The sequence below is a fragment of the Camponotus vicinus genome, unplaced genomic scaffold (assembly GCF_025532165.1).
Source record: "Camponotus vicinus isolate PSW18456_S1 unplaced genomic scaffold, iyCamVici1.0 SCAF_8, whole genome shotgun sequence".
In the NCBI taxonomy this organism is placed as follows: domain Eukaryota; kingdom Metazoa; phylum Arthropoda; class Insecta; order Hymenoptera; family Formicidae; genus Camponotus; species Camponotus vicinus.
In genome coordinates, this window is record NW_028141980.1 from 6,942,264 (window position 1) to 6,964,187 (window position 21,924).

The window sequence follows — 21,924 nt, forward strand, 5'->3', positions numbered from 1 at the left end:
GATAATACTATACCCTATATAATATACAATATATTCTTTAGATATATATATATATATACGTATGTATGTATGTATAATTATTTATTTAATTATTAAATTATTAATTAAATTATATTATAGTGAAATTATTGGATATGTAGATGCCATAGAATCCCCAAGACGATTAGGTACAAAAATGCAGCATAAATTTTTTAAATTTTATCTAAATAATGGTAATGGCAAACGAGTCCAAATAGTAGCATGGAATGATGACGTCGAAATAATAGAACCTCATATAATGGTGAATTATGTGAGTATTTTAATTATTAATTAAATTATTATTATATTTGTATTCTCTCTATTTTAAAAAGTACATGTTATATCGATAATTACAAATCTCAAAGTGATTGTTGCCTCTGTTCCACTATATTGATTAGATATCTCGTTCATATACATTGGACTTGCTTCATTTATACCACTTGCAAATGTCAAATTGTTATACGAATTTTGACAGTTTGTCCAATTAAAACAGTTTGTGTTAAAGATAAATTAAAGAAGATGACGAATTCTAAATCTCGAAATTCGACTTCAATACACTTTACAGGTTTTCAACACTTTTTTTATTAAGGATTTTAATCAAACTGTCAAAATTTGCATGACAGTTTGATAGCTACAAGCGGCACGAATGAAGCAAATTACAACGTACACGAACAAAATATCCAATCAGTACCGCGGAAAAGATGCAACAATCACTTCAAAATTTGTGACTATTGGTATAACATGTACTTTTTAGAAAAGAAAATACAAATAAAAATTAAAAAATTATATATAACAAAAATAAATAAAATAAACATAATATCTGTATAAAATATAACTATATAATTTGATATATATATATATATATATATATATATATATATATATATACATATTTGTTTATATACACATTTAATATACATTTCGTTTTAAACACTATTTTATTAATATTCATCTTATTAAAAAAAATTATTTATACTTCTGCTCTTTAATACAAATAACTTTTGTAATCAATTATTATGTCTATGAACAAAGTTTGATTCAAAGCATCTTTTATAAGCATCAATTATATATTACTTTCTTTTATTATATGTCCTCAGTTTATTTCAAACAGTTTATTTCAAAAGTTTTTCAAAATACTGTAAATAAAATAAATAAATTAATATACAGGGTGTCCCAGACCACACGTACACCACTTTTATTTCGGAAACAGAGCGTTTTAGAGAAAAATGTTTCAGACAAAAGTTGTATGGTTTTGAGGGATACATAAGATGGTGTCATTGGTTTGACCTTAAATTTTCATTTGAAGGTCATGTGAAGGTCACGTCGATTTTTTTAAATGGAACACGTAACTGTTCGTTGCAAATTCATATTTTTTATTTAAGATAAGTGTGTGTGTTTTCTTTGCATTAATTGATTGTTCTCATTATTCTGCACATAAAAGTATTAAGATGAGATTACCGAGAAATGAATATTTTACGAGATATTATGTATTTTATGTCAAAATACTACAACTTTCAAGTCTCATAACTCGAAAAATACTTAATGAAAAATACTTTATCATAAGTGTTTTGGGAAGCTTTCAAGGTAAGCTACAAGAATATGTACTAAAAATTAGGTGTTCCATTAAAAAAAAATCGACATGACCTACACATGACCTTCAAATGAAAATTTAAGGTCAAATCAATGACAGCATCTTATGTATCCCTCGAAACCATACAACTTTTGTCTGAAACATTTTTCTCTAAAACGCTCTATTTCCGAGATAAAAGGGGTGTACGAATGGTCTGGGACACCCTATATATATACATATATATATATATATATATATATATATATATATATGTATATATATATGTATATATATTTATTTATATTATATATCAAGCGACGCCAAATACATAAAAAAACTGAAAAAGAACTGGATCCGAGCATTGAGAGTCACTGTCCTCGACGCGGCGCTACCAAGTAGCTTATCCGGAATTTTTCGTCAAATAAACTTTCGATTAAAATATTTCAGAAACGAAAAATTGTAGTATTTTGATATGTGTAACTGCTAGTTGCAAATTTTTATTTTTATCTTAAAGGCAATAAGTGTTTAATTATACTAATTGACCCGTCTCATTATTTTTATCTTAAAGGCAATAAGTGTTTAATTATACTAATTGACCCGTCTCATTATTCTGTGCATAAAAGTATTAGGATAAGACTATCAAAAAAGGAATATTTTACGCAAAATTTGTATTTTATATCAAAACACTACAATTTTCAAGTCTTATAACTCAATAAATACTTAGTAAAAAAATATTTTATCATAATATTTTGTTGCGTTATATAATATTTTATCACGCGGAGCTGAGAAGATCGCGTTCTCATTGTTTTCACAGATGTATAATAAACAAAATAGACGGGGGAGATAACGGTATGAGGCTGAATAGCTCAATGGTAAGAGCAGTCGCCCGGGAAGCGAAAGACTCGGGTTTGATTCCCGATTCAGCGACTTTGCCCCGTTATTTTGCTCGTCTACGTCTCTTCAGGGGGGTAAAGAAGGGTTTATAGAATTCTCAAAAATGAGAATCTATAATTTGGTAAAGGCACCAAGTAAAATATACGTATTGATATGCCTTGTGCATGTATTAATTGTTGCGAACAATTAATCTTAAGTAATTTTACGCACTACCATCCGCGTCGACTCTTATTCGCTCATTCCTAAATTTTCGTATGGTTAAATCCAAAAAGAGTCTAATTCTTTAATTTTAATTCATTTAATTTTAAAATATACATTTTATTATAAAACAGATTATTCATTTGGACGGAGTCCAGGCCCGACCACCAAAAATGCCCCAATTTAACAATGGGAACGTAAATTATGAATTATTAATAAAATCAAATACAACCATTTCCAATCTGGGAAAATATGATCCAATGGATCATTTAAATATGAGACCTGAACCGGTCGAACTATATGAAGTCTTAAATACTTCAAATCGTATTAGTGAGTATATTCTTTACATCTTATATATAATTTTTTATTCTTTACAATGTATTATTAGAACTTGAAATAAATAAAATATAAAACAAATTATTCCCTAAGGATAATTATTTAAAGCATCCAAACTATCAATTACTCAAAAATTTTTAAACTTATGCAATAAACTTTAATCATTTAGCTTTTCAAACTTTAAATAATTAAAATTTATTAAAGAAAGATAAGTTAAAAAAGCTATTAATAATTAAAAACTTAAGTTCTTGATGTTTAGATAAACTAATATAAAAAATAATTATTAATTAAAATTTAAAATAATTTAAAATTACACAATATATTTTTATGTATAAATATTCTTATTTTTTAAAAATATATTTTAGTTATCAAATTTTGTTCTATTTTTTCAGTCGTAAAAGGATATACAGGGTGAGCCATTTTAATTAACGCACGCAATTATTTCGGAAACAAAGCATTTTAGAGAAAAATGTTTCAGACAAAAGTTTTATGGTTTCGAGGGGGCCATAAGATGGTATCATTGGTTTTACCTTGAAGAGTTATTTGAAGGTCACATGAAGGTCACCTTCAATTTCTTAAATGGAACCTACTATTTGTCATTGCATATTCTTGTAGCTTATCTCGAGAGCTTTCCAAAACACTATAATTAAGTACCTTTTTGTTAAGTACTTTTTGAGTTATGAGGCTTGAAATAATTTCTTAATTTTACATAAACCGTAAAATATCTTGTAAAATATTCATTTTTCGATTATCTTATCTTAATACTTTTATGTACAAAATAATGAGAGGAATCAATTGGTGTAAAGAAAACACATAGTTGTTTTTAAGAAAAAATATGGAATTGTTAATTGCAAATTATATATTTTTTCTTCAAAACAACTATGTGTTTTCTTTACACCAGTTGAACTCAAAAAGTACTTAACGAAAAGGTACTTAATTATAGTGTTTTGGAAAGCTCTCGAGATAAGCTACAAGAATATGCAATGACAAATAGTAGGTTCCATTTAAGAAATTGAAGGTGACCTTCATGTGACCTTCAAATAACTCTTCAAGGTCAAACCAATGATACCATCTTATGGCCCCCTCGAAACCATAAAACTTTTGTCTGAAACATTTTTCTCTAAAATGCTTTGTTTCCGAAATAATTGCGTGCGTTAATTAAAATGGCTCACCCTGTATAAAAACAAATTTCCAAGAGTCATATAATAACAAGCTAAACAAAATTACTGGATGTGGAGCTATTACAGATGGCATTTACAAATTAGAAGTACATATTATGAATTTTTCTAATGAAAACTATTTTGATCTTGATATCAACAAAGGTGACCACGTTCAAATCACTGGCATAATACAAGCTACAAGTAATAAAAATTTATAACTTCTTAATTATTAAATTAATTTATAATATCTTATTAGTTATTTAAAATTATTCAGCTAAAATTAATATATACTCGCGTCAAAAAGTTTAAGACCCAAAAAATTTATAAATTTAATTTATCATTTCTTTGAAAGTAAATAATGCAAACTTATTTTTTATTTTTACATTTTGTGATATTATAATTAATATCTATAGAACTATATATAAGGGAGTGTATATATATATGTTAAAACATATATACAGAGGCTACCAAAAAAGTGTAAAAGCAGTCAAATATCTTGATAATAAAGCATTTTAGAGAAAAATATTTAGACAAAAGTTAGAAGGCTTAAAAAGATACATTGAGTAATAATATGAGTTTGATCATAGGTAGCGTTGTCAAGATCAAGACTATGAGCTCCTACTCCCAGAACGCAGAAACGCTTGCCGCACGGGAAAAAGTGATGCGTAGTCAATAAACGCTAGGACAACACCTTGATTGGCTATCACGTCGCTTTATGCCGCGCGGCAAACGTTTCCGCGTCCTGGGGGCAGAAGCCCAAAGTAACATTGAATTTTTAAATAAAACTCCCTATTTATTATTACATATTCTTATAATGCTTCTTGAGATCATTTTATCGCATCATGATTTTATGCAATTTTATTAGTTATTTCGAAGTTATCGAATTTATTTTTAAGATATCAATTGTTTACACTTTTGGTAGATCTTGAATATACACACACAGACACAGCCACGTACACACACGCGCGCGCGCGCACACATACACACACTTTATATATAATATATTAAATATTAAATATATTTTTTAACACTAATAATTTTTTTAGTTATACCAGCATATTTAATTGTCAATGATTTAAACGATATTAAAAGAATTGATGGATATATGCCGTTATTAAGCCTTCTTAAAGGTACAAATATTTTAAAAAAAAGAAAAATAGAAACATCAAATCAGGTAAATTTATTATAATATTAAAAAAAAATTTACTTTTAGTTTATAATGAAACTTATACTTGTTCTTATCAAGTTATGTGTGTGTGTGTGTGTGTGTGTGTGTGTGTGTGTACATATATATACACACAATATATATATATATATATATATATATATATATATATATATATATATATATATATATACCGTAGTTATATATATACCGTATATGTACATATATATATATATATATATATATATATATATATATATGTACATATACGGTATATATATAACTATACAGAGTGTCCGCTAACTAACAAACCAAGGAGCTTAAGGATTCTTTGATTAATTTGAAGACGATTTTTCCTCAGCGAAAATGTGAATACATCAATAATTTTCGAATCATAAGTGATTCAAAAAAGGGGGTTTTCGCAGACTAAATCTTTTAAAGTTAAAAGATTAACAGAATTACATTTTTTAGTTAATTTCAAATAGAGTTTATTTTAATAAAATTTTAATTTAAGACTTCGTTATAAAGATATATAATAATAAAAATTGGAAGTTTGTTAAAAATGATGACATTCCTCGATATTTTCGCTAAGGAAAAATCGTTTTCAAATTGACCAAAGAATCCATCCTTAAATATTGGTTAGTTAGTTATCAGACACTCTGTATACGTATATATATACATATATATATATATATATATATATATATATATATATTTAAATATACAGGAAGTGCACAAGAATATATGCACAGGAAGTCCACAAGAATCAGCATTCTGGATCAACGGACGTAGAAACTGGAACTGTCAGATGCGATGTCGACAAAAAGATATTGGGTTGAAAATTTGTGTTCAGTTTTTGGTTCAGTATATTTTGCGTATATAAATATAGAATATTCCCGTATAATTATATACGCTTCTTACATTATTTATATTATTGGCATTATATATGATATTTTATTATGGCGGATAAAAGATTAATTTAACATTTAATTACAGCTTAATATTACAAAAAGCATTATTCCACTAATTCTTTTATAAGGAAAATTATAGATACTCTGTTTCTTTTCGATAAGAAATTATCTCTTAATGATTTATTATAAGTTATTATTCAAAAAAATTTTTACGAGTCCTTTTGTAGATATTAATCTTATACTTACTAACATTATGAAAACTCTATGATTAATCATTATCTTTGTTAACATCGTACATATTTAAATTTAAATTTTTTAATTATTATGATTAATTACGTATAGACATATATATATTTATAATTATTATGTGATACACAGACACATACACACACACACACACACACATATATATTACAAAATTATTTTTAATGTCCATTATTATTTGAAACATTAATTTTTTAATTACGTTTTGAATATATTTCTTTTGGCTCAAAGTTTCTTACAAAATTGATAATTATATATAAGAAACTTTCACTACCTGATTTTAACAATCAATACAAAATGGCAGCAAACAACATGTATACATATATGTACATATATATGTTATATATGTATATATATATATATATATTTCTAAAAAAATCTCTTTTTTTTAAATAACTTTAAAGTATAATTATGTAATATTTACTGTGTAATATGATACATTTTTTGATACACTTTGAAAAAACATTATTATTGGTAATATAATAAGTAGTAATATCAATCATTATTATTGACATCACATATTTCCTTTGAATCGATTAAAATATTTGAAAATATTAAATATATTATGGAGTATGTACGTCAAAATTACATATTTTTTGTCACAAAATTCTTCAATCTATGATTCATTGAGATTTATATTTTATAAGTCTTCTATTTTATAAGTCTTCATAATAAGATTCGTAATACTGATAGCGAATAACTAATAATGAAAAACTCACAAGAGATACGCAAGATGTAAGTATCCACTTCATTATTAATGATAAATGAAATTTATGAAAAATTTTTCGTAAAAATATGTAATTCTCTAATACAATATCTAATAATAAATTATTACTTTTCAATGATTAATCTTCGATATTTTAATTTTTAAACACGATCAAAACAATTAATTTGAATTTATATGCGTATATAATATTGCTTATTTAATTAAATAAACTTATATTTTGGCAATAGATAAATATTCAAATTTTATTTTAATGAACATTGTTATTTTATCTCGTTATTCCGTGCAATAAATTTATATTCACAATCTAAATGGTAACAATTCATGCATATACTTTTATATTTCATATAGTTATTAGATTAAGTATGTAGTATAATTAAATTACACATGCATGTGATATATAAAAATTATTCATAAACATATAAGAATTTTCCTATTATAAACTCAGAATAAAATAAGATAGGAATAAAGTAATTTTTCTAACTCGAGGATAATAAAATTTAATAAAATTCAAACGTATACACAAAATTGGTGTATTAAATGCATATATCAGTCAAAGACATTGAATGAGTAATTGAATGAAATGTGCCATTGATGTGACAACATGCATTGTTTGTAAATCATTGCTGCCATATTTCCGTTTAATGACGAAGTTGAAGCGGTAACGCACGAAGAGCAAAATTCGAGTATTTTTGACGATTCGTAAGTTTCCATTGATATTTGCATGTCAATCGCTAACACTATGAAGCATGTACCACAATGATTACGAAAGGACCAATCAGTGCTACGATAAAACGGCAACAATACATTCGAGATATTTCGAGAATCAGCGTAACACGCCTTTTTTATAGATGGACTAGCTCGCAGCGCGCGCTAACGCGCGCGCTTTCCTCGATCATTACTTAAATCTAAGTAATATACTAATTTTCTAATATAAAATTTAATTATTAAGCAATCACTTATATCAATATAAATACAATTTTATCAAAAATATCGAGAAAAGTTATCATTTTTTGTCATCATGTATCTTTGCAACTAACAATAAGCTTTAAATAAAAATTTTATTAAAGTAAACTCTACTTGAAATTAATTAAAGAATGTGATTTTGTTAATAGTTTATTTTCATAAGATTTAAATTGTGAAAAAGCCTTTATTTTTAATCAATTATAACTTGAAAATTATTGGTATCTCGAAATTTTTACTGAGAAAAAATAGATAATATATGTAACTTAGTTTAGTACAATTAATGTTTTTCTAATGTATGTTAATAAATAATATGTAATAATATGTTTTTCTACTATATGTTAATGTATGTTTATTATATCGAAATAGGCTATCTTTTTTTGCTTACTCCTGAGTAAATTAAACATAAAAAAAAAGATATCGATAATATTAAAAAGAAAAAGAATTCCTCGATTTGAAAAATTTTATTTTTTATGTTACATCTGCATAGAAAGTATGAATGATGAGAGAGAGAGATTAATAAACGACTAACCCCGTAGTTTGAAATCTGATTTAATGGATACTATATAGTCTCTAGAAGAGTATATATATATATATATATATATATATATATATATATATATATATATATATATATATATATATATATATATATATATAAAATAATACTTTCGAAATATTATAACGTTTAAATAACACGAAAGTAAAACTACTTATAACGAAACATTGTGAACGCGTTAAAAAAATTTTTTTTTTGTATTATAATTATTTTCACATATTATTTAATGAAATGGAAAAGAATCATTATTTTCGAATCATTTTGCGTGGTGGTAATCCTAAATCTTCATTGGATGTTTTTTTTACAATTGGTCTTGTACCCAACAATAATTGTTGTAGAGATAACTTTTCCTCTCCTATTTGCTTTATGTCTGTTGAATGATCAACCTCCAAGTAAAATACGTCATCTAAATGATAAAATTATAATATTAATGACAGTTATATAGTTATTATATTTTTAGAAATTTTAAAAATTTTCACATAGCTTACTCATAATTTTTACATATCCTTTCATTTCAATCATTTGCCCCTTGTCGAAGTAGACATCATTATCATAATTAACTATTTGTATCTCCAATTTATACGTCTTATCTGTAATGGATCCGCAGCCTATTGTTTTAAAACTATTTGAAAACTTATTGAAATTCGTTTTAATGTATCCACGTATAACTGAAAAAAATTTTATTAATTTTTAGTTTATCACAAGACTGTATTATAACGAATTGACTTATAGAAAATATTTAAATCCCATAATTATAAAAATCAAATAGTATAAAAATAAGAAATTATGTAAAAAATATGTATATAAAAGATTTGTAAAAACATATAGTTACATATTTATACGTACATTTGCATACAAATGTTCATCGATATATAAGAAATACCGGATTATAGTATAAAGTATATTATATACATATAAACACTTACTAATGCATGCATTAAGATGTTGAGATACATCACACAATTCCACTAATTGTGGTTGCACCGCTTGAATGTTTTTTTTTAGGTCAAAATTACCCAACGTATTTATCGTCGTGTTGGAACGAATAATTAATTCGTATTGAAGAGTCCCTTGGTTGAATTCAGGTATTTTTAGCCTTTTAGCCTTGACACCATCAATATGCACAATCTGCAAAATTAACAAATATTATTAAATTAAATATATTAAATTAATATTATTCTAATACTATTGTTTTATATGTACTTTATTGGAATAAAAATTTTTTTAAAAAATATTACAACAAAATGATAATAAAAATAATAATTTTAATGTTATAAAAAATAAATTAAATAAAAATGTATCACTTACTCGATTTGGTTGTATATGAAAATTTATACGATCAATTTCTTCGTTCCAGGCAACAACTTGAATGCGATGTTTACTGTTGTTGTTCACCAAAAACTTTAACAATCTATAATGTTGGGATTTACCAACTATCTTCGGACCATCAATTTCATCGATAAATCCAACAATTTCTCTAAATAAATTTTTTATTAAAATTAGTAATATAATAATATTTTAATTTGTTTTAATTATCAAGATAAAATATTAAATAATATGTTCTTTTATTTGTTAATTACAATAAAAGATAATTATTTTTTATTTAAGAAAGAATCAAATATATATACATAATGTGATCACAACAATTGTTAATAAATAGTCCAAAAGAAATTTTGAAAGTTATTGTGACATAAAAATTTTGATATTAAATATATTTGTATCAAAACTATATTAATTTACAAATGAGATATTTTAATTAAATTATTCTAATAACATGCTTTAAAAAACAATACATTATTAACGAAAGTGTATTAAATATCATTTATTGATAATATTTTTCCAATGGTAGATTTGATAATTACATGTGGTTATATAATTTCTGATAATGTAAATTTTAAAAACAATTCATTATATTGTAGTATATTTCGTTATTAAATTTTTCGTTTAAATTAATCTCATAAATATTCTATTAACTGATATGATAATACATTTAAGACATAGAGGTAAAAATTTGCATAATAATTATACAATTAAATAAAAAATTATATTATATTAAGTATAAATTAAAAATATAAAGACTCACACAGTAGAATCTTCGAATTGTATCGATTCCAACATTTCATCCGATGCCAAATATATCGTCTCTAAAACATCATTTTGATTGAGAAAAGTAATTTCCTGCCTGTTAACTTCCACATCATTACTTCGATTTGGAGTAAAAGTTTCCTTCTTGTTGCTGTTTTCCGAATTATTTTCTTCATTTAATGTTTCCTGCTGTATGTTAAGTATTCTGTAAATGAGTAGCGTATATCAATATAATATCAATATGATTAATAAAATATATTTTATAAAACTTTTATGTCACGAAGTTATAAGCTCTTGCATTTAAATTATTTAAAAGATTATTATATTGCGAACTTTAAGAAAGAATCGGTAAAATAGAATCTTTTTTATATGAGAAAGCAATTATAAAAATAACTTAAATTATTACGAAAAAGCTATCAATCGATTTTAACTAACAACATTAGCTATTCTCTAACAATAATTTAAAAATTTATAAATAAAAAATGAAAATATTAATAAAAATGAATATATTAATAAATTACTTGTTAAGAGAGGATTCCTTTAAATTAATTTGCGACGAATGTTTATTTCCATTATTTTTTTTCTTATCCTTTTGATGTTGGTTAACTTTTTCCATTTTTTCTTTCTATCCCTTTTTCTTCTTCGCTCCTTTATTTAAAACTAAAACAAAAACGTATACTATAATATATCGCATAAAGTGTAATTCCCTATTAAAAATAGAAATCAAATCGCAAGAATTTTATAAGAGAGCAATATCAATATCGAACAAAATTTTTAAAAATTACAATTTAAAATATAAAAAATAATTAAGCAATGTAATAATTATTAAATTTGTTTATAATGTATAATTTATAACATAATTATTAAAAATATATCAATAATTTAGCTCACCTCTTTGAACTTCCTGCAGGTTTGAGAAGATACGTTGCTATGTACAGAGAGTAACATATTTTGTTTTATCGTTGCTATAGAAAATTCGATGATGTTAAAGTTGTGTTCGAAAATTCGCTATTAGTATTGAAAATCTATAATTCACGTCACACATGTTATAGATTTTTAGTATTGATGATAAATTTGGGAACATAACTTTGATTAGACATAAAATTAATAAATTTTAAAACACAACCTTAACATATCTCTCTTTTTCATCGAATTTTCTATAGTAACGATAAAACAAAATATGTTACTCTCTGTACATAGCAACGTATCTTCTCAAATCTGCAGGAGGTTCAAAGAGGTGAGCTAAATTATTGATATATTTTTAATAATTATGTTATAAATTATACATTATAAACAAATTTAATAATTATTACATTGCTTAATTATTTTTTATATTTTAAATTGTAATTTTTAAAAATTTTGTTCGATATTGATATTGCTCTCTTATAAAATTCTTGCGATTTGATTTCTATTTTTAATAGGGAATTACACTTTATGCGATATATTATAGTATACGTTTTTGTTTTAGTTTTAAATAAAGGAGCGAAGAAGAAAAAGGGATAGAAAGAAAAAATGGAAAAAGTTAACCAACATCAAAAGGATAAGAAAAAAAATAATGGAAATAAACATTCGTCGCAAATTAATTTAAAGGAATCCTCTCTTAACAAGTAATTTATTAATATATTCATTTTTATTAATATTTTCATTTTTTATTTATAAATTTTTAAATTATTGTTAGAGAATAGCTAATGTTGTTAGTTAAAATCGATTGATAGCTTTTTCGTAATAATTTAAGTTATTTTTATAATTGCTTTCTCATATAAAAAAGATTCTATTTTACCGATTCTTTCTTAAAGTTCGCAATATAATAATCTTTTAAATAATTTAAATGCAAGAGCTTATAACTTCGTGACATAAAAGTTTTATAAAATATATTTTATTAATCATATTGATATTATATTGATATACGCTACTCATTTACAGAATACTTAACATACAGCAGGAAACATTAAATGAAGAAAATAATTCGGAAAACAGCAACAAGAAGGAAACTTTTACTCCAAATCGAAGTAATGATGTGGAAGTTAACAGGCAGGAAATTACTTTTCTCAATCAAAATGATGTTTTAGAGACGATATATTTGGCATCGGATGAAATGTTGGAATCGATACAATTCGAAGATTCTACTGTGTGAGTCTTTATATTTTTAATTTATACTTAATATAATATAATTTTTTATTTAATTGTATAATTATTATGCAAATTTTTACCTCTATGTCTTAAATGTATTATCATATCAGTTAATAGAATATTTATGAGATTAATTTAAACGAAAAATTTAATAACGAAATATACTACAATATAATGAATTGTTTTTAAAATTTACATTATCAGAAATTATATAACCACATGTAATTATCAAATCTACCATTGGAAAAATATTATCAATAAATGATATTTAATACACTTTCGTTAATAATGTATTGTTTTTTAAAGCATGTTATTAGAATAATTTAATTAAAATATCTCATTTGTAAATTAATATAGTTTTGATACAAATATATTTAATATCAAAATTTTTATGTCACAATAACTTTCAAAATTTCTTTTGGACTATTTATTAACAATTGTTGTGATCACATTATGTATATATATTTGATTCTTTCTTAAATAAAAAATAATTATCTTTTATTGTAATTAACAAATAAAAGAACATATTATTTAATATTTTATCTTGATAATTAAAACAAATTAAAATATTATTATATTACTAATTTTAATAAAAAATTTATTTAGAGAAATTGTTGGATTTATCGATGAAATTGATGGTCCGAAGATAGTTGGTAAATCCCAACATTATAGATTGTTAAAGTTTTTGGTGAACAACAACAGTAAACATCGCATTCAAGTTGTTGCCTGGAACGAAGAAATTGATCGTATAAATTTTCATATACAACCAAATCGAGTAAGTGATACATTTTTATTTAATTTATTTTTTATAACATTAAAATTATTATTTTTATTATCATTTTGTTGTAATATTTTTTAAAAAAATTTTTATTCCAATAAAGTACATATAAAACAGTAGTATTAGAATAATATTAATTTAATATATTTAATTTAATAATATTTGTTAATTTTGCAGATTGTGCATATTGATGGTGCCAAGGCTAAAAGGCTAAAAATACCTGAATTCAACCAAGGGACTCTTCAATACGAATTAATTATTCGTTCCAACACGACGATAAATACGTTGGGTAATTTTGACCTAAAAAAAAACATTCAAGCGGTGCAACCACAATTAGTGGAATTGTGTGATGTATCTCAACATCTTAATGCATGCATTAGTAAGCAGGGTTTGAAAAAACCCGGGTTTTTTTTAAAAAGCCCAGCCCAGTGGGTTTTTTTTAAAAACCGGATTTTTTTGGTTTTATTGGTTTTTTTGGGTTTTATTGAGTTTTTTGGGGTTTTGTTGGGTTTTTAATTTTTTTAATTTTATTTTTTATAATTCGCTAATGATTAAGAAAATTGGCTATTTAATTGGCACAATTCCTTATTGTGAATTAATTTTTATTTAATTTTTTTTATTTATTAATGTAATAGACGTATATAATACATAGTCTATAGTCTATAGTCTATACACTGTATAGACGTATAGACTATACACTGTATAGTATACAGGATGTTTAACGTAAGCCGTGTCAATAAAAAAAGGTGCATAAAAACTAAAAACGTTAAACCAAAAGAAATGACCGTAGCCATTTTGCAAACAATTACGTGAAATTTTAGTAATGAATAAAAAAACAGGAAGCAACATGTGCGATGCGATATGCGATCGACTCGCGTAGCGGAATAGCGAATAGCTGACACGCGTTAACGCGTCGCGTAAGACGTGAGCGGCAGACAATTGTCCGCGCGCTATTCGTTTGTTTTCCCGAGATGTTAAGAAAAATCTCACACTCAATATCAGTCTAGCAGTTCACTGCAACAAACAACGTCGTTTTTGCAGTCGCACTTTTCGTTTTCGATTTCGGTAATATTTGATTATGTCAAAAGGTAGAAAAAGTGCCAGTGAGTGGTCCGAAGTTTTAAAAATAGACGGCGATTCGAAATGTAAATGCAAATATTGCAATGAGCTAATCAGTTGCAAAATTGAAAGGGTTCGAGCTCATTTAAAAAAATGTAAAGCTCGAAATTGCGAAGAAGAAATCGACGAAGTCTCAGCATTATTGGAAAAATCCCAAGCACAAATGACATCTGGAGAAATTGGTAAAATTTGTAGCAACAATTTTAACAATATCTGCCTGAAAATTTAAGTCCCGTAATTAAATCTATAATATATAAATATATACGAACTATAATCTGTCGTAACTACAATCTGATTGTAAGTGTCACAGAGAGATTTTCTTGCTAGATTTGACTAATAGTTAATAGTTCATATATAAATTCTCTGTCACAGTCATCTTTATTAATTGGATACATAACATATGCGATATCGCAGTACTTGTGTGTGTTATCTATTTTATTATGATAACAAATATTTCATATTTATTTATTTAGGGGAAAACCAGGAGCAAACACATATGCATGATTTATCTCAAATTAAAAAGCGAAAAGCTCAAAACACAATTACTGATTTTGTTATTAAAACTACAAGCAGCCAACAAGCACAAATCGATCAAAGTATTGCCGAATTTTTTTACGCAGCAAATCTGCCGTTTAACGCTGCCCAACTAAAGAGTTTTGATAAGATGATACAAAGTTTACGACCAGGTTATAAACCTCCTTCGTCAAAAATGATCGGAGGACAACTTTTGGACATCACGTATGAAAAAAACGAAATTGATCTTAAAGAAAAACTACAATCAAAAAGCTTAATTCTTACGATAGATGGTTGGTCGAATGTCCGTAATGATCCTATCCTGGCAATAAGTTTGCATACAGGTATTGAAAGTTTTCTTTTTAATGCTTATGATTCTGGATCGGAAAAGAAAACCGCAAAAAAATGCAGTGAGATTGTAGAAGCTGCTATAAAACAATGTGAAGAAAAGTATGACGCAAAGATTTTTGCCATGGTTACGGATAATGAAAATAAAATGTGCAAAATGTGGCAAATTTTAAAAGAAAAACAACCAAAATTGATTGCGTACGGATGCTCAGCACATCTCTTAAATTTAGTGGAAAAAGATGTAACGCCTCAGACCATTCTACATAAAATTATTAAAATTCAAAGGTATTTTCGTAATGTACATCAAGCACATGGATGGCTCAAGGAAAAGGATGGTCTTATGCCACAAATTCCTAACGAAACCAGGTGGAATTCGTATCCAGAATGCGTCAGGACCTTCGTCGCAAACTACCATAAATATAGGGAAATTGCTCTGGAGCAAGATAATGAGTTTAATGATTCGATTTCAAACATTTTAAATGACATGGCAATTTACAGCGAATCGGTATATTTAGAAAAACAACTCTCGATAGTCGCCTCAGCATTAAACATACTGCAGCGTGAGTCGACGTCTATATCGGAGGCAGTCGATGTGTGGTCTAAATTATTAAAGGAAGAAGTTTTGAAATCGTATAAAAACTTTTTTCAAAAGCGATTCAATCAAGCGATCACACCGGTTCATCTATTAGCGCATATGATGGATCCGAAATATAATAGAGAACATCTGAGTAGCGAACAAGAAGATATCGCCGAGGAGTGGATATCTAACAATTATCCTGAATATCTTCCAGGCATAATGGCTTTTAAAATTAAAGACGATGAATTTTTTCCGAAGACAATGTTGCAAGAAAATGTCATCAATGGGTTTTCATCTTCGAAATGGTGGAAAATCATGGAGAAAAAAACTGAGAAATCCACTAAACTGCCAAGAGGATTCTGCGATTTCTTTTCAAATTTATTGTCTTGTCCTGCGTCTTCGGCATCCATTGAGCGATTTTTTTCAACTTTTGGTCTTGTTTGGTCGAAACTACGAAATCGACTCGGAATAGAAAAAGCCATGAAGCTGGTAAAAGTTTACCGTTTTTTGCGATCTAATGAGGATGAGAATGTAGATATTGATTGCGATCTAATAAGAATGTAGATATTGTACAAAATATATTAATCTATATTCAGTTCCATTATGTGTCCTTTTTCTTTTACCATGTATGTGTGTACTTCTTTATTTTATTTATTATAATATCAAATATCAAATTATACTAATTTATATATATTAATTAATATTAAATACTTCATTTATAATATTATTAAATTTTTAGCATTTTTGGATGGGTTTTATAAATGGGTTTTTAAGTAAGTTTTTTAAAGTGGGTTTAACCCAATAAAACCCACCGGGTTTTATTGGGTTGGGCCCACTTAGTCAAACCCTGTTAGTAAGTGTTTATATGTATATAATATACTTTATACTATAATCCGGTATTTCTTATATATCGATGAACATTTGTATGCAAATGTACGTATAAATATGTAACTATATGTTTTTACAAATCTTTTATATACATATTTTTTACATAATTTCTTATTTTTATACTATTTGATTTTTATAATTATGGGATTTAAATATTTTCTATAAGTCAATTCGTTATAATACAGTCTTGTGATAAACTAAAAATTAATAAAATTTTTTTCAGTTATACGTGGATACATTAAAACGAATTTCAATAAGTTTTCAAATAGTTTTAAAACAATAGGCTGCGGATCCATTACAGATAAGACGTATAAATTGGAGATACAAATAGTTAATTATGATAATGATGTCTACTTCGACAAGGGGCAAATGATTGAAATGAAAGGATATGTAAAAATTATGAGTAAGCTATGTGAAAATTTTTAAAATTTCTAAAAATATAATAACTATATAACTGTCATTAATATTATAATTTTATCATTTAGATGACGTATTTTACTTGGAGGTTGATCATTCAACAGACATAAAGCAAATAGGAGAGGAAAAGTTATCTCTACAACAATTATCGTTGGGTACAAGACCAATTGTAAAAAAAACATCCAATGAAGATTTAGGATTACCACCACGCAAAATGATTCGAAAATAATGATTCTTTTCCATTTCATTAAATAATATGTGAAAATAATTATAATACAAAAAAAAAATTTTTTTTAACGCGTTCACAATGTTTCGTTATAAGTAGTTTTACTTTCGTGTTATTTAAACGTTATAATATTTCGAAAGTATTATTTTATACACTCTTCTAGAGACGATATATAGGATCCAGTATTTTTTTTTATCGAACTTTAACATTAAGTAAAATATAATTATTTCAATGATGATAAAAATAAATGTCACCATTCGTTACATAAGTAATGATTTTTCAAAAATAATGTTATATGTAATACAATGTATTTTATGAAATAAAATTAAATTTTATGTATAATGTTTTCGTAAGCATATTGCATTCCGAAAACATTACAATTTATAGGATATTTTTGTACTTAATTATTGTGTATATTATATGTTGTATGATTATATATTGCAAGAATGTAGATATTATTCATATTTAAATTTAATACGGCCGAGAGATCGAGTACAATAATTATATTTAAATCAGATTTCAAACTACAGGATTAGTCGTTTATTAATCATCATTCATACTTTCTATGCAGATGTAAAATAAAAAATAAAATTTTGCAAATCGAGGGATTCTTTTTCTTTTTAATATTATCGATCTCTTTTTTTTAATGTTTAATTTACTCAGGAGTAAGCAAAAAAGATAGCCTATTTCGACATAATAATTAGTTTAATGTATCACGAATTTCGGCTAGAGAGTATTGAAGTAAAATGATATTATATCTTTTTTTCTCTTAATTATTTTATAAATAGATAAATTTGCTTAATTATTTAATTAAAATCCTATAAATTGTGATAATGCATTATGCTTACGAAAACATTCTACATAAAATTTAATTTTATTTCATAAAATACATTGTATTACATATAACATCATTTTTAAAAAATCATTATTTATGTAACGAATGGTGACATCTATTTTCAACATTATTGAAATAATTATATTTTACTTTTAATGTCAAAGTTCGGAAAAAATTGATACAGGATACTGTATAGTCCTTAGAAGAATATATGAAATAATATTTTCGCTAAATAAGATGAAAGTAAAACTACTTATAACCAAACATTGTGACGCGTTTAAAAAAAAAATTTTTTTAAGTATTAGTATTATTTATACATATTATTTAATGATATAGCGAAATCATTTTAATCGTTATTTTCGAATCATTTTGCGTGATGGTAATCCTAAATCTTCATTAGATGTTTTCGTTAAAAGTGATCTTGCACCCAACAATAATTGTTGAAAAGATATCTCTTTTTCTCCTATTTGCTTTATATCAGAATTCTGAACCTCCAAGTAAAATTCGTTATCTAAATGATAAAATTATAATATATTAATGACAATTATATATACCTATAATTATTATATTTTTATTATATTATTACATTCATTCAACATAATGACAAAATTTTTAAAATAACAATTAAAGTTATGCAATTTGTTAATATTATTTTGTTAAAGATTAACACTCATTTTGTGATTTTATTTTAAATTGAATTGAATTTAAATATAATGTTCACTTTACATTATGTATGTGATGTTTCATATCCATAAGAATTTAATTACATTATTTAAAATAGAAATATATATATTAAACATATATACATTTTTAGGATGTTTTATTTTTGAAATTTATTTTGTATTCAATTTTATTATATCAATTTTTTAATCATATTTTTTATTTTTGAATATATATGTATATATACAAGAGTTTTAAGAATCATCGCAATTATAATAACAATATAATAAAATTTTACACATTATAATCAATCTACATGTAAACTATAGAATATTTTTACAAAAAACTCTCTGGGTATCTAAAATCTAAAGTATTATATACAATGTCATATACAATGTCATATACGTACATTCTAAGCTCGAGGCGCAATCCGGAATTATATTATTGTATCTCTATAAAAATATTGGTAAAAAAATATATCATTTTGCATCGCAAGTTCAAATATTTGAAAGATTCTGACGCACTGAGAATAGCTGCATCGTTTACTTTTACTCCATAATCCCACATATGTTCTATTGAGTTTAAATTTAAAGATTGACTTGGCCACTTAATTACATTAACATTTTGTTCCATTAAAAATGTCTTGATTCATTTGAAAGAATGTTTCGGATAATTATCATGTTGAAATGACCACTCTATAATTTATTATGTTTTAATAATTTGATTTAGATAGTTTAATATACCTTTAAATATATACTCTTTGAATATACTTCTATATGCATATATATATCTATTAATATTCAGAAATCCTACACCAAATACACAAGATATTTCTATCTTAAATGAAAATAATGAAATGGAATTATTACAATTTTCGAGTGACGAAATAATGGAGTCGATACAAATAGAAGATGCAACAGTGTAAGCTTTCAGATTCAAATTAATACACTATATTTATATAAAATTGTTTCAAACATTATAATTTTTATCTTATAACAATTTTAACGAATTTGTTGTACATATTAATTTTTAATCCAATAGATTTTTAAAATTTTAAATATTTAATTTTATTTTTTATATCTACAAAAATATAAGATATAATAGATTATTAAATCTATTTCAAATTTTGTTAGTGAAATTATAGGTTTCATAGATGAAATAGAGGGCCCAAAAATGGTTGGAACATCCCAACGTTATCGTCTGTTAAAATTTATATTGAATAATAATAGCAGACATAGAGTTCAGGTTGTAGCGTGGAATAAGGAAATCGAAAGAATTGAGCATCATTTGAAACCAAATAGAGTCAGTAAATTATAAGTATATTTAATATATACAGGGTGACCCATTTTAACTTAGGCAGCCAAATAACTCGAAAAATAAGCAAGATAGAGAAAAATGTTTTAGACAAAAGTTGTATGGTTTCGAGGGGGCCATAAGATGGTATCATTGGTTTGACCTTGAAGAGTCATTTGAAGGTCACGTGAAGGTCACTTCAATTTTTTTAAATGGAACATCCTATATATTTTTGTACATTCTTGTAGCTCATCTCGAGAGCTTTCCAAAACACTATAATTAAGTACATTTTCGTTAAGTACTTTTTGAGTTATGAGGCTTGAAATAATTTCTTAATTTTACATAAACCGTAAAATATCTTGTAAAATATTCATTTTTCGATTACCTTACCTTAATAGTTTTATGTACAAAATAATGAGAGGAATCAATTGGTGTAAAGAAAACACATAGTTGTTTCGAAGAAAAAATATGTAATTTGCAATTAACAATTCCATATTTTTTCTTAAAAACAACTATGTGTTTTCTTTACACCAATTGATTCCTCTCATTATTTTGTACATAAAAGTATTAAGGTAAGATAATCGAAAAATGAATATTTTACAAGATATTTTACGGTTTATGTAAAATTAAGAAATTATTTCAAGCATCATAACTCAAAAAGTACTTAACGGAAAGGTACTTAATTATAGTGTTTTGGAAAGCTCTCGAAATAAGCTACAAGAATGTATAAAAATATATAGGGTATTCCATTTAAAAAAATTGAAGTGACCTTCACGTGACCTTCAAATGACTCTTCAAGGTCAAACCAATGATACCTTCTTATGGCCCCCTCGAAACCATACAACTTTTGTCTAAAACATTTTTCTCTATCTTGCTTATTTTTCGAGTTATTTGGCTGCCTAAGTTAAAATGGGTCACCCTGTATATATAGAAATATAGACTTAGAATTTTTGCTTGGTTACTTCTAAGACTTTTTTGGAGGATTTTTAATTAATTCCCATATTCTCCCCTTTAATCCTTCTAAAGAAATGTAAGCAAAAAGTTTCTTAATAATAAGTATATTTATAATAATAAACATGTTATTATAAGCATACTTATAATAACTTAATAAAATTATAATCCAGTAATTAAACATTCATAGTTATTATTAATATAATATTATATTATTTAATTAACTTTAATTTGTTATCGATAATGTATTTTATCATGTCTTTTCATAATTATATTTTTATCTTATAATTAATTTTTGGAAATATATTAATAATTTTTTTATTATAAAAGAACTTTAATAGA

General features: G+C 25.1%; 2 protein-coding genes across 2 annotated transcripts; one reads left to right on the top strand and one right to left on the bottom strand.

Annotated features, from left to right (window-relative positions):
* The first annotated feature begins 226 nt into the window (after positions 1–226).
* LOC145976370 (uncharacterized) lies at positions 227–4,394 on the top strand. The gene is made up of 4 exons (XM_083107432.1): positions 227–289; positions 2,815–3,010; positions 3,409–3,421; positions 4,193–4,394. Exons 1-4 carry the CDS (start codon positions 278–280, stop codon positions 4,392–4,394), a joined length of 423 nt encoding a protein of 140 aa, XP_082963558.1. The 5' UTR covers positions 227–277.
* A 5,066-nt stretch (positions 4,395–9,460) lies between these two features.
* LOC145976371 (uncharacterized) lies at positions 9,461–11,501 on the bottom strand. Its single transcript, XM_083107433.1, has 5 exons — positions 11,369–11,501; positions 10,846–11,052; positions 10,071–10,239; positions 9,689–9,890; positions 9,461–9,468 (listed from the first exon to the last, which is right to left on the bottom strand). Exons 1-5 carry the CDS (start codon positions 11,461–11,463, stop codon positions 9,461–9,463), a joined length of 681 nt encoding a protein of 226 aa, XP_082963559.1. The 5' UTR covers positions 11,464–11,501.
* Positions 11,502–21,924: the final 10,423 nt, after the last annotated feature.